General features: G+C 37.9%; 1 protein-coding gene across 10 annotated transcripts in view; it reads right to left on the reverse strand.

The window, feature by feature from the left end:
* Positions 1 to 14439, reverse strand: part of LMO3 (LIM domain only 3) — a 59031-nt gene that overhangs the window by 42733 nt on the left and 1859 nt on the right. Inside the window, exons 1-3 of one of the 10 annotated variants that reach the window (XM_019643327.1) lie at positions 13992 to 14161; positions 11984 to 12050; positions 6612 to 6825 (exon numbers count right to left, since the gene is read on the reverse strand). In XM_019643327.1, the coding sequence (XP_019498872.1) occupies positions 6612 to 6817 (206 nt within the window). In that variant the 5' untranslated portion in view covers positions 6818 to 6825; positions 11984 to 12050; positions 13992 to 14161. Of the gene's footprint in view, positions 1 to 6611; positions 6826 to 10512; positions 10591 to 10783; positions 11013 to 11536; positions 11750 to 11983; positions 12660 to 12856; positions 13042 to 13991; positions 14163 to 14439 lie in introns of those variants that run through there. The other 9 variants (XM_019643326.1, XM_019643328.1, XM_019643331.1 and 6 more) reach the window with 9 other exon arrangements.

Below are 14439 nucleotides of genomic sequence, written 5' to 3' on the forward strand. Positions count from 1 at the left end.
GTTAGTCATTAAAGCAAGTATACTGCGATAGTAGAAACAGAAATAGAACGGACAGTATCAAACTCCATAGGAGTTGAGAAAAACAGAGCTGGGCGATAAAAATCACAGTGGAATAAACTTAGGCATTCTATGGCAATATAAAACATGTCTTTCCTCTTAGAATGGTGAACACTCTGTAAGAATAAGTCAGTGCTATAGTTTACAATACTAAGATATTAGCTGCCATCAAACCTTTGAATTTTATTGAGTGTCAGAGCCTGACAAACCAGACAGCTGGTGAAAGTCAATTATGACAAAACTTACTGTTCATTCTAAGGTTACCTAGATTCCAGTATCTGTATGTACAGCATGCATATACACACCTACATCACTTTGAATGCTTAACAAGGGGAAATTCCACACATCAGTAGGAGTAATCACTTATATAAACCAATTTTTAAAAATTAAAACAAGAAACTACCTTTAAAGAAACATAGTTAATGCAAATGCTGTTTAAAAAATATCTAGTCAAATAGACATTGCTATCTTTATTTTTACTTTCCTTGTTTTCAAGATCTTGTTCTGCATTTACAATTTATATATTTTAACATTTACTGGTAAAACTGAGAAACGTTAAGTAATTTTTTTTTTGGAAGATAGAGTGAGGTTGCAGGATATAATTTTGAGTCATAGAAGACATTCTCATAGGAACTGGAAAAAGTTTTCAAACCAAATGCCAAAATAAGATCTCAATGTCTCACAGTGTAATGAAGAAAAACATAATGGTCGTTTGGGTTGGCGCGAGTCTTCTCTTAGGCTATATAATTTTTATGTGAGGCAGAAAACTGAACTACATAATGCATTTCTACAATGCATATATTCATCAAAATCATTTACAAAATTACAACTTTCAGTATATTTTAAAAATGAGATTCCTTAATATATTATGTTTATGCAGTCAAAACACAGCATTAAATTTTATTATTAGTCATTTAATGGAAGTTAATGGTGAGTTTATAAATGAAGGGCTGGCTTACTTTGATATACTTTAAAAGCAACCAAAAATAGAGATTCTTTTCCAGAGTTCTATGTATTTATAAAGTGCAAAATAAGCAATTTTTGCAATTCCCAAATGTAGTTCTTCCAGATGTATTTAATCCTAAATGTACTTGTAGAAACAGAATATTTTTCTGCTAAGTCAGGTATGTCTAACTTATCCATCTTTATGTGTAAAAACTATACTGACTGAAGTATCCCATGCTTTATAAAAAGATAAAAGATGGTTAAGATATAGAAATAGTGTGAAGTATTTTTTATTTTTAATATTCTTCACTGGGAGGGTGGATTTCAGTGAAAATACCTCAAGACTGCCAAGTAAACTAAAGCAAAAAGTCACAAAACAAAAATAGTTATATTAAATACTCATTCACTGAAAATGGATGCATTGCAGAATTAAGGATAGAAAGACATTATTGATAAATTTACAAATAGGAAATTCTCCATGTAGATGAAATGCTTTGACGAAATTATTCCAAAGAAGTTATCACTGAGGAAGCCTAAATTTCTCCTAAAGTAAGGGACACTGTCCCAAAGTATTGTATAAAACAAAATAGTCTTTCTTGATATGTACTGGTCCATGACTGATTATATATATATATATATATATATATATATATATATATATATATAGTCTAAATATTAAACATAGAATTGAATAATGCTTTATTATAATAAACAAAAAATAGGCTTAAAATCACAATTTTTTATAAAGCTTAAATAAGGTAAAATAATTTGCAAGAAATATAACAATATTTTTTAACAGACTATGGAGTCTAATACACTCATATGTCAAAATACTTCATAATACTAAGATTAGCTTAGACATTTAAATATGGTAAAAGTTAACGACTATAATAAAATGTTAAGAAAGTTTAAATGAAGCTTGTAGAGAAGAAAAACGTATATTTGGTAGGAGCTCCATTCCATATAAAACCTTAAATTTTCAGAATTTAAAATAAAAGTGATTTTTCAAATAACAACAGTTCACTGCGTCTGGGGAAGACATTTTCAACTGCCTAATATTAATAAGATGGCAATGAAGGAAAAAGAATAAACACTGTATTCAACATTAAATAAAATTGGTGCAGTGAAGTGTCAGATAAAATAATATAAACAACATATTCATGTTTACTTTAAAAACCTAAAATATGTATTATCGTAAATTTAACCTAATATAAAAATTTAGAGGCGCTAGGTTTGAGTAGTGTGAAATAAAGTTAGAGCTAGATTAAGGTTTTTTATGTAGCATTTCATTTTAATTTCCTGTTTTAAAGTTATCCTATTACTATATTAAAAGTATATAAAATTTGTAACAAGCATAGCAACTTCGAATCCTTTTTGTTAATTGGCAACTCTGGTGGAGCATGAAGCATCTTTCTTTCTCAGTAGTTTCATTTTAAACAAATCATCTTCACATATAATAATAGCAAATTGTATTAAAATTTATATAACATTTTAAGCTTCTCATATAGGAAAAACTATAAGTAGCTTCCATGGCACATATCACAACAAACAGCTTTTAATACATTCTCTGGTAATACACCATCACAGAGATAAAAGATACAGCCTATATTGACTTAGTATTTAAAATGTACCACGAGAAGTTTTAGGCTTTAACAACAACAAAAAATAAGCAAAAATTGCCCCAAAACTTGAGTGATAAATTCTGATATCCTTTACTGCCTCCGAGGTGAAAAAAAGTATTTTGTTTATTTCTCCTGGTTTTACTTCTTGACTCTTGCCATAAAATCTTAACTCTAAATCTCTGACTATACATTAACTACTTAATTCATATTTTTCCAAACTGAAAGGAGGATGATAGTTTGGCAATGATTAGAGTCATAAACAGCTACTAAAACTTTGCTATTTTTACAGAATAATTGTTAATCTACTTTAGGCAGTCTATTAATTCCAAGCTCCAGTTCAAGGTACAAAGATCCTTCCATGTCTAATTGATCATAAACTCAACTTTTAAAAATACAAAGTTATAAATGTGTTGGATACATTTTTAACAGACACATTTCTAGGTCTTGACATATAAATATTGATGGGCAAATTGACTTCATAGTTTAAGTCAGAAAGCATGTTAATAGAGGAAGTTTTTAAAAGTCAATCCTTCTGTTGCTATATCTAATGAGTTTCTGAAGGCAGAGAACAATTGTACAAACTGGCAAATTCTCTCTCATCTGATCCGTGCACTTTATCTTCTACAGAAAAATAAAATACATGAAATCCATACCAGCCCTGTTATTGAAAGTGAACTGTTAAGATTTGAAACTCAGCAGGTATACTGTAAAATGTTTTTTTTTTCTTTTTTCTTAAATACAGCTAACTGTGCCACAAAGGAGGAAAAAATATCTGAGCGAAATCAAATTTACCACAATAATAGTTTTGATAACGCTTAAGAAAGTATCTTATGCTTTAAATTCTTGTATTCATCACTCAAACAACTTGTAAAAACATGTCACTACTATCGCTGCTCCATGTAATGCAAAATAAAACGTAAGAACTTCAAGACTCATGGTTTAACACTGGAAGTGTTTTTTTTTGTTTTCCTTTCTTTTTTGGAGGAAGTTATTAGGAAGTTAAATACAATTGGCAAAAATAAGTCACTCTTCTCTAGATATGAAAAAATTATCTAGCCCAAGATAACACCAAAGCCAGTAATTTACTAGTACATACAGTTAAGCTATTTTTCCTTTATCATTTTCCATATTCTTGCTTAGATGCCTAGTAAGTTAGACAGAGAAATACAAACCTATAAGTTATTTATGGTTTGTTTGGTGTATCAAAGAAATCATATAATATCCAAAGACCAAAAACCAAACCAAACCACTTTTCAGTTAAGCATTGGTTAACTAAATGGTTAAGCATTGGCTGTACAAAATACAAAAAGGAAATGTGGTAAACTAGGAGGGAAATGAGAAAAATTATTTACAAATCCCGAGAAAACAGCCACAGAATACTACTTGTTCACTAGTCATATTGCAGATTTTGTGTAATTAATAAACCATTAGAAAGTAACAGTTTGGGTACACCTTTCTTTTTCTATTTAGTTATTTAGTCCATTATCGAAAATTATGCCTTTCCAAACAGCAGGCATTCAATAAACATTTTGAAGGACTATTCCTACATATTCAAGAAATTAATTTGTAAATAAAATTTGCTTGATTGTATTTGTCCATTAGACAAACAGAATCAGACTATTTTAATTTGCCCGTCAGAGACATATGCTGTTGAACAGTCACGCAGTTTCACTGAAATACATGCTTTCCACATAAAACTAAACACCACATCTCTGGCATATTCTGTAACACATAACATCATGTTTTACATACATACCAATGCCCCATTTCACTTTGGCAATTTTCAAGTGTTGGTGAATTACTAGTTGCCAAAGAAGTCATGCTATATACAATAAACCTTCAGTTTAAATAAAGGATAAAGCTTGCTGTTAACAGCTTAGCTTGAAATGTTAACAACCTTTACACTGTTAACATAACAACTGGCCATTAATGTGGTAATGACTGATTTAAGAGGAAACGGTACTCTGAGAAATGAATATATTGGCAAGTAGGTCCAGGGTTTATATTTGAAAGAGTATGACATTTTTTAATAAGTCAACGAGCAAGAAAAGTTTAAGCCATCAGACATTAACTCAAAGTTCTATCACAAAAAGCAACACGTAGACGCTTAGAGATAGATAGGATTTCTGAGATGAAAACTTTTATGAAAATTGCTTTCAACAAGACACTTCCTTGAAATATCAAGGAGCAGTTGAACATATTTTTATTATCATAAAGAAGAATAAAATAAGTCTAAGTTTACTTGCTCTGCTCGATACCATATTGACAGCTGCAAAACAGTTTCACTCAGGACACAAGGAAACTTTATATTTTTTACTTTTAAAATCCAGAGCTTTCAGAAGATCTTCATTCAATTTTACTTAATTCTGTCTTTATTGCTTATTGGGACACCTTAACCTTGCCCAGACTATATAAACTTCTTGTTTTGGAATTATTGTTACATAATTCTAGTTGGAGATACTGCAGCTGTAAACAAATGTAAAAGTAAAAAAAAAAAAAAAAAGAGTCAAAAAGCCATGACTATTGGTTAGTAAAAATGAAGCAAAACTAGGAAGCGATGTTAAATCACTAAGGGCAAATACGAACGCTTTATGTGGAAATGAGGCTGTAATTCACAACGAGCAGGGGAGAAATTTTTATTTCAAAGAGAAATGTTCAAAGCCTGCAGTTCTAAAAGAATACATGCAATAAGTTAATTCTGATTAGTGGTGCCACCGCAATGAGAAAATCCTGACTATAGAGATTCACTTCCCATTGTTGGCACCCTGTATGCATTTTGTGCCCTCAGAACACAGAGAAGTAGTAACAAGTGGTCATAATTAGTCAGGAGGCTGTCAGAGGAGGCAGACCTAAGAAGGGGAAAGGCTGGGATCTGAGAAATAGTACACTGACTGGATTCACACTCTTGTAGCTACCATTAATCAAACAGTATGTTTTTATATAGCAAGATTAAATCGGACTGAAAATAAGTGAATTACATACTAAGAAGCACCAAATTTCCTAGAAAGTACCTCCTCAAATGACCAAGATGGTTAAGGAGTTAGGGCTGATTGATAAATTTTGTGTCATAAGAGGAAAAAAAATTTAAATAAATCACTTAATGTCAAGCTAGAAAAATGATTAATTGTATCAAATATGAAAACCCAAATGATGCCATATATCATTGCTCTAATTTGATAGATCCTACTTTATTAATATAAGGAATTTGCAGGTAAATCAAATCTCAAAGATCCCTAGAAAGCAAAATAATTTTTCTTAAACAGAAGTTCATGTGTTGAGTATTAAATTCTGGGAAACAAGTTTTATCCGCTTCCTGGCTTCATAAGCAAGAACATTTGCATTGTGCTGAAAGTGTTCAGGTGTTTACACTTTGGAGAGGGGCTATCATTTCCCCATAATGATGGAGATCTTTGTTAATTTCCATAAAGCTACTGGCAAGTCTGCGACTTAATGATCAGTGATGTCTTTGTGACGACCACTTGGAATGCCATGGGGGAAAGATATATTCACACTTGGGGAAAGTTTTCAAAATCGTACAATAAAAATACTAATAAATACCAGTTAAGAATTTCAAACAGACTTTCTCTAACAAATCAGAAACAGAATGATAGCTGAATAATTTTGTGTTGTGCTCGGCCTACCTTGTCTCGTATGGTTTAATAAAAAAATTTGTATGCTGATTTCTACCAAATATATCCTTGACATGAACTGGCAGCTTCAATACAGGCAGTGAATAACCTACCCCTAAACTGAGCATCCAGGCAAGCCAAATTGAAATGCTTTAGATACTGTGTTTTGTTGGCCATTGCTTAAGCAATAGTTGGCGGAGCAGGCACCTGGCAACATTTTGAAGGCTGACAGGTCAACATCTGTCAGGAATACAGGCTGGGTAGTAAGGAAATGAAACAGCAAACAAACAAAAAATACACTTACAAAAGTATTTTAAAAGGAATCCAGTCATCACTAGTGTGCAAAGATAATTCCTACCTCAGGTAGTCTCTGCGACAAAGGATAAGATTAGCTTTAGTGTACAGGGTGGAGCCCACCTCTCCCAAACGACAGTCACAGCAGGCGCACTTCAGGCAGTCCTCATGCCAGTACTTGTCCAGTGCCTTTAGAAGATACCGGTCCTTGATCTTTCGGTTGCAGCCAGCACAACCTTTCGGCTTGGTGTCTGGCTGGACTGAGAGCATTTGTATACCTAAAGGAAGACAAAAGCAAAAAGGAGAGCTGGGACTCCAAGAAAGGTTCAAAAGATGGCAGAAGACCTCAAACAAGTTAAATAGTTAATATTGCCTTTTTCAAGGAGTGTTACACTTTCTTTTTCAGCGCCGTACTGAAATCAAACTAAATTTTGGAAACAGAAAGGCTCAAATTTTATAAAGTCCTTATTAAGTAATTTAAAGTCACACATATAAAAGTGACAAGAGTAACGAATTCATGTTGTACATAGTAAGATAACCTTCTATACATGAAGTTAAATAACATCATTTTACGGTGTCCCCATTCTCTACATAGAGTGATTCCTTTAGGGATAAAATGTGAATAAATGGCTAACAATCTTCAAAGAAAGCTTTTTAACAAACTAGTTCATACAGTCTATAAAAGTCAAAAATGAGTTTTTTATTGATTACAAATTTCACTTAGTATGTGCTTGATGATGGAAGGAGAGTACCCCTTATGAGATTACACTATCTTTACGTAGCAGTAGAGATGTTTATAGTTAAGTGCATAGTACAGTCACCCAAAAATCTCACCAATCCTTTACTACGTGTTAGCATCCAAATACTTCTGTCTGTGCCCTTGATATTTCAAAGTATTCATTATGTCAAAATAAAATGTATTTATACTCAAAAGCATCATTCAGTGCCTCTGTTAATGGCAGATTACCTAACTATATGCTACTACTTGCTCTTATTATAAAACTAAAGTGTAGGATCAGGTAATTCATTACCATAAACCTGCACTTACTTTATAGAAGAAAAAGCAACAGAAGGCAAAGTCTAAATAGATATAACATTACAAATACATAGGTCAATGTGTTATACATATGTTATATAATGCTATACTAGACACGGGACATCGTCTATACTTTGGAGATATATTTCCATTGTTAATAAGGAGTCTAGCTGGGTTCTATGGGTTTCACAACTCGACTGAAATTTTTTTCAATGAAAGGATATTCGCCTTTGAATTTCTTCTTTCCTGAGTGTCAAACATCCAGCTTTTAAAAAGCTGTACCCACTATTAAGAGCTTCATATTTATCAATAACTCATTTAAAGCACTATAAAATACCATAGATAACAATCAATTCCAAATTCCCTCATTTTATAAATTATGATACAGAGGCCTATGAGAGGTTAAGGAACTAGCACTTGCTCAAGGCTGAACAACAGTTAAACACTAGATGTGGTGCCTTCCAGAGATCCCACTGCTATATCATACGTCCTCTCCTAGGCATAAAGTTTTAAACTTGGACATAGAAGTATACAAAAAAAAATCCCAAATATGCATGTGCTAGGAACAGTTTCAAGAAAAGAAACGCCAAGCTATAACTTGAGCATTTTGTGTTTATTTTCCTACTTCAAAATAGTTAAAGCTTCTTCAGTTTCCTCTGACACCTTGCGAAGAAGGCTTCACCTCTATTACCTTCGCAAATCATTTTATTTTTTAATCGCCCTGATAAGAGACATCAGGCACCGTACCCTCGCAGCTGAGTAACTTTTCTAGCTACAAATGATACATAAATGTAATAATATTGTTATGAAGTTGAGCTTCCATTAAAAAGTAACTTGGTAGAGTAATGGCGTAGGGGATGGCATGGAAGAAAGGAGGGTGACTGTTCTTTCTGCATGATATGCACAGCCGTGGTCTGCGGAGCAGCTAACTAGCAGCTGGGTTTGTACAGAAGAGCAGGTGGTATTCCTGCCGCCTGCTTTCTGTTCCTTTTCTTTGAAGGGGCTAAGGGTCTAGTGTAGATTAATCATAACTCTTGATAGCTCTGCTAAATCTCACTCTCGAGAACTTCTAACAAATGAAGTTTCTTTGATCAAAACTAGTTACTGTCTTCTAGCAAGGTTCCACAAGGAATGAATCCCATTAATTACAGTACAGATCACACTCTAGTGCCTCTTAACGGCATACCTGGGGGGGAGGGGGACATTTTGATTTACTAAATGACATTCTGGGTTTCATTATTGACAACATCTAGAGATATATTAAGAGTGGCTATTCTAATTATCCAATGGATAAGGCTATTTTTTTTATATATCACAAAGCTGAAATTTTTTTTATTTATTTATTTTTAAATCCTTCATAGTTGTAGCTAAGCTGTATTTCCCTGAGTTGTGTGACTACCAACAAGCGTGGAAGGTCAGCTATCTTTATTCAAAATGCTTTGCAACCAAGACAGGGAATACCAACATTTGGCACAAGCAACGCTACCCTGCTTGTCTTCACAAACGTTTTTGTTGTGTTGACATTTTAATTTAGCACTCAGAGGCCAATTAATATTTGAAACTCTTACATTCTGTTTGGCCTTGGGCGTAAAAGGAGTTTGATATTTTATGCTCCATCCGGATGCCTTCTTTTAGAGAACATCATCACACATTTCTCTTGCAAAGGAAATCTTTTCAATACTATGCAACTTTACCAGTCCTAGAAAAAGAACTATTTTGTAGTCACCACTTTGCCATGAACCTAACAGGCATAAAGCAGTCAGCAGCCTCCCCCTCGCTATCCAGAAGAGCACGTCTGGGTAGTTACGTGTTTGGAGCTGAGAAACATTTCACAAGTTGCTCATAGCACATCAGGACTCATAACTAGTTTTAGATTGGCATGTAAATTGTTCTGAGGGAAATTCTTATTGCCTCTGAGACCCTGCCATTCTGAGTTATTTGACAGTTTAAGGGAAATCATAATTAAAAAAAGACATAAATAATAGCCTGTGCAGTGTGGTGTGCAGAAATAAGTAGAACCATTTCATTTAAACTCTGGTGAGCTTTTAATTGCCTGGATTGCATTGTGAGGCGGCCTAACGGTTGATTGCCTCCATTATGTTCCCTTGTTCTGTGCCATTCATCCGCGCAGTCTCAGCTTCAGTAGTTAACACAACAAAGTAACCACAACTCCACAACACACAGGGGTTTAAAAAAATAATCATAATAAAAGATTTGCAGCACTTAGACACAGTCTTTTATATTTTTGGACTAACTACAAATAGTGAATGGAAAACATTTTGTCCCCGTCGGAAGATTCACAGAGAACAATTTGGGAGAAGGAATTGGAAGAGGGAATACATAAAGGGGGTTGGCAGAGATGAGGTGCCTCAGGAAGATGCTAAAATGGGAATGCAGGTTCTGCAGCTGGGAGCAGTGACACAGATTAAAAGAATTTGGCCAACATGGTCATTCGATTGCCAAGAGGTACCAAACAAAAGATTTTCTCTCTTCCTGCCCATCTTCATCCTCTCCCAGCCCCCAGCCCCGATTGGAGAATTGGATTGGGCCTAAAAGCTTGTTTCTCTCTGTTCACTGGCCCAGAGCATCCCTACAGGCTGCAGCCCCCTAAGGGACAACAATGCAAATAGATGTCCCCAGATCTCAGGCGCTGGAGCTGCTTAACTCTGTTCTGCCCCTTCAACTNCTCCCACCACCCCCTCCCCTTTTTGAGCAATGGAGCTGGGAACCAATTTGATTCCCTTTTTCTCCAATGCAGCTGCAAGGCTCAGAGATACTGACATTTTTCCACTCTTATCAGTTTAATTACAGTTACCATGGCAGCAAAGTGCTAGTGCTTGGCAAAGGCCAACAAGAGATTTGCAAGACTGAGTTCAATTTTGATGCAGCTCACATGCAAAATAAAAAAAAAAATAAGAAACATACATACACTCTAACAAAGAATCCCTTGCGGAGTTACGCTCCAGCCTTTTGTGGTTGTGTCTTTGCAGCCACACAGGAATGATTTGCAAAGAATGTAGCAGTGTTTGTTGCACCTAGCAAGATTAATTGGTTTAAGCAGCAGTCTTTCAAAGCAGTTACAACAATAATATTTTGATCTTTTAGAAAGACACAAAAGCAGCGGAAGAGGAGGGAGGCTTTTGAGCAGCCAAGAGTGCCGAGCGCCGGCAAAGTGCATCTATGATAGATTGTAACCTTACCAAAACTTTTCTCCTTTTTCTGCATGAGTTGACTTAGGCGTGCCTGAGTTGCAGCGGCTTCGCATTGAGCACCAAGCCCAAAGGTAGACGTGGAAGGGGGTCTCCTTAGTTTAGCTCAAATGTGGACCTGGTGCGCAGCCTACACCGCGGAGGACCGACTATTGTGAAGGCACTTTGGGAGCGGGTCGGAGTGGCGGCAGCGGGTGGGGGAAGGGATGAGGGAGGCCAGACCAGACACGGCGCACACAGAGCCCCTCACCGTGTGGCAGTGTGCAAAATGATGGCGAATGACAAAGCCACATGCTTCCCTAACTCTGCCCGTAATCCTGAAATCCCAGCGGCCCCTTTCAGCTTCGTGGTAACAAATGGATTTGATTAAACTGTCACATGCAGCGTTAGCATAGCATATCATGTTCAATATGAAAAAGATAATAAATCTGAGCTGTATTTCATAACAGCTATGTGGGTAGCCCTCGTAAAAACGTACCGCATCAGTTTGAATCGCAACCTATTAGGACATGGGCACCTTGTTCCACGGAACCTCTCTTCTGGCCACTTCTCCCCAACCAGCCCCTCCTCCCCAAATAGTCACTTTTCCATCTCGTAGGGACACATTTTGTTACGGCATTGTGGGGAGAGGCAGAAGTGTCAACAAGAACCAGAAGATTGTAGTTTCAACTCTTGGGGGTGGGGGGTAGGGAGAACATGAATTCCAGCAAGTAAGGAGAAGTGGGGTGGTGGTCCGGAACCCACCTAGGACCGAAGTCCCTTCCTATGGGCCTGGCCAGGGCGCACACGTCCTAATCCCAAACTCTCCCTGCCCCTCTGTCCCCGGGAGTTAGGGGTGTGGAAACGCTGCAGTTCGTCGTGAACTTTGCCTACGATCCACTCGAGTCGTACTTCAGACGTTCCACGCCGCAGCTGTTCGCCCTGCTTCCATCCACATCTTCCGCCTGCATCTATTTCATGTCTCATCATAAAAATAATGAAGCCTCACATGATTTAAACAAAACCGCCTCAGCAGAGCTGCAGCCGGAGCGAAAGTTGCAGTGCGGAGCTGGGCTGCAGCTCCAGTTTATGCCTCATTAGGAGGCTTAGGGAAGAAAAAAAAAATACCCACATCCACACACGCACGCGCGCACCCGCAGACACACACACCACAAATAAGCCGACGCGTGTATACACAGTTGCTGCACTTACCTTCTCAATTAAGCGATACAGGGGGAGGCCGTTCAGAAAGCACAGTGGCTGCTTTGTAGCGCTTCTCCTTGGGAAAGGTCAAAAAGAAGCATTGTTTGAAAAAAAAAAGAGGGGGAGGGAATCTATTTTTTAAGTTTAAAATAATGAGGTCCTCAAGGATCCGCCAAGTAATGGTGTTGACCGCATCTGAGCCACAGGTGTCCTCCTTTTAGGCAACTGCAGTCCGAGGCTGTCTCTTGCTGTCCTGGCGTCCTGGCTCGAGACAACTTACCCCAGCAGCACGCGAGGAGCCGAGCTGAAGGAAGCCCTGGCTCTCAACTGCAAAATGCAATCCCTTCCCAGCCAGACATAATACAGCCAAAGAAAAGGTCACTCAGTTATTACTGAGCCGGCGGAGCCCAGGCAGCGCTTGTCAAGACCACAGAGAAGCAGCTCCCTTCCGATTTAAGACTATTTACCTCTCGCCCCCACCCCTTCCCTCTTCTCTCCTTTGCTTCTCTCCCTCCCTCTCTCGCTGGCTCCCTCGCTCGCTTGCTCGCTCTCGTGTGCCTGTTCTGCAGCTCAGTCAAGTACAGTCGCCCTCGGAAAGTGCAAAGCAGCCGCGAGACAGATCGGGCTTTGTTGCTAATTTCCCAGGGTGAAAATTTACAAGCCTGCGAGTGCAGTCAGCACAACCACATGCATATGCTACTCACAAACGCTGGGGACGACCCCGCGCGCGCGCACGCACACACACACACACACACACACACACACACACACACACACACACACACACACACACACACACACACACACACACACACACACACACACACACACACACACACACAAAGTGACCTCGGCAGGAGTCGACTCAGGAAGGAACCCTACCTCCTGGACCCGTCAAAAGAAGTCCTGAGAAAGAGCTCCGGACGAGAGGAGTAGGTTTCCTAAAATAACCCGGGCATTATGGAATAGGTGGCCACATTTAAAGCCAACTGTCTGCCAAAGCCATTCCTGAAGCTGCCAATTATGGAAATTAAAATAAAAGCAAGGGAATCAAACTGTTACCAGAACACACTGGAACAGCACACAGCCCTCCCCCCTTTAAGAAATGTCTGGGGGATGGCTGCAGTGCCCGGTCTCTGACTTCCATTAATGAACTCTCTAAAGTCGCTGCTCTGCAGGGCAGGTCTGTCACATAAGCAGGGTCCAGCGGATGACACACTCTCCTTCCTCCCTTAAGCCAATGGCCCAAGAACCAAACTAAGAACTTGTTCCCCATTGACCAATACTCAACCCCCTCCCTCCTTTACCCCGCCCCACCCCCCACTGAAACGCTTCCTGAAATTAACTGAATTGCTTACAATTTAAATTTTACATGCCAGAATGAAAAATACCCAAGAACATCCATAAACATGTTTTCATGACTAACTTGGTCAGAGGGTCATTGAGTGTCTTCACCATCACTGCCTTCTTCAGAGGCTTCTTTCAGAGGCCTTGACAGATATTTTTTTCTCTTGAAATAGGTTCCATTTCCCCAACCTCCTGTCCTCTTTTACTTTGAATTTGTGAAGGCCACTGGCAGCTTTAAAGTATTTTATTATTTTTCTAAGTTTTCAAACTTCAAAGTAATCCTCGCTTTTTGGCAGCTATCATAGATAGCATCCTCACCAGATTTTTCTGAAGCCCTGTCAATGGTCAAACTTAAAAATAGTCCAAATTTGAATGAGGCTGGCTGAGATGTGTTAAGGGCCAAGAGAGATTCAATTGTTGAACTCCAAAAAAACTTTTTTCTTCTCAGCACCATCTGTTTTAACCTTAGTCCTAGTTAGAAAAAAAAAAGAAAGAAAAAGAAAAAAAAAAGACAAGCACCCCCTCCCCTATGAATATTTAGGCTAAATTAGGCTTCTCTTCTATAGAATAATGGTGCATTGATAACTTACGTTGTATCCCTTCCCTTGTTTAAAATAGTATATGGTTTGCTTTCCTCTCCCTCGAAAAGGCAACAAAACTCAGAACTAACCTGAAAAATAACGAAAGTCACAGACGGCAGATTAATAAGAACCCCTTCGGTTGATTTGTTCTGTACATAGGCAGATTTCTTAAGTTTGGCTTTTCTGGCCCGTCTAAGCAGGCACACATCCACCTCACCCATCCGCACAGCTCCCGCTGTTGTACCCCACCTCTCTGCTCCAGCCACTCTGAAAACACCCCAGTGTGTGAGTGTGAGTGAGTGAGTGTGTGTGTGTGTGTGTGTGTGTGTGTGTGTGTGTGTGTGTGTGGCTTGTGCGCTCTCTCTCAGCCAATGCACTGAGAAGAAGAAAAGAGGGAGGGAGGGAGAAGTATGTGTGGGGAAAGGGAGAAATAAAATCAAAACAAATGGTACAGCTAATGAGGACAATTAAATTAATTATGTTCAAGGAGATGAGATTTTTTTTTCCCTCCAACTGTATGATCTGTTACCCCTCGCT

The sequence above is a fragment of the Hipposideros armiger genome, unplaced genomic scaffold (assembly GCF_001890085.2).
Source record: "Hipposideros armiger isolate ML-2016 unplaced genomic scaffold, ASM189008v1 scaffold_76, whole genome shotgun sequence".
NCBI lineage: Eukaryota > Metazoa > Chordata > Mammalia > Chiroptera > Hipposideridae > Hipposideros > Hipposideros armiger.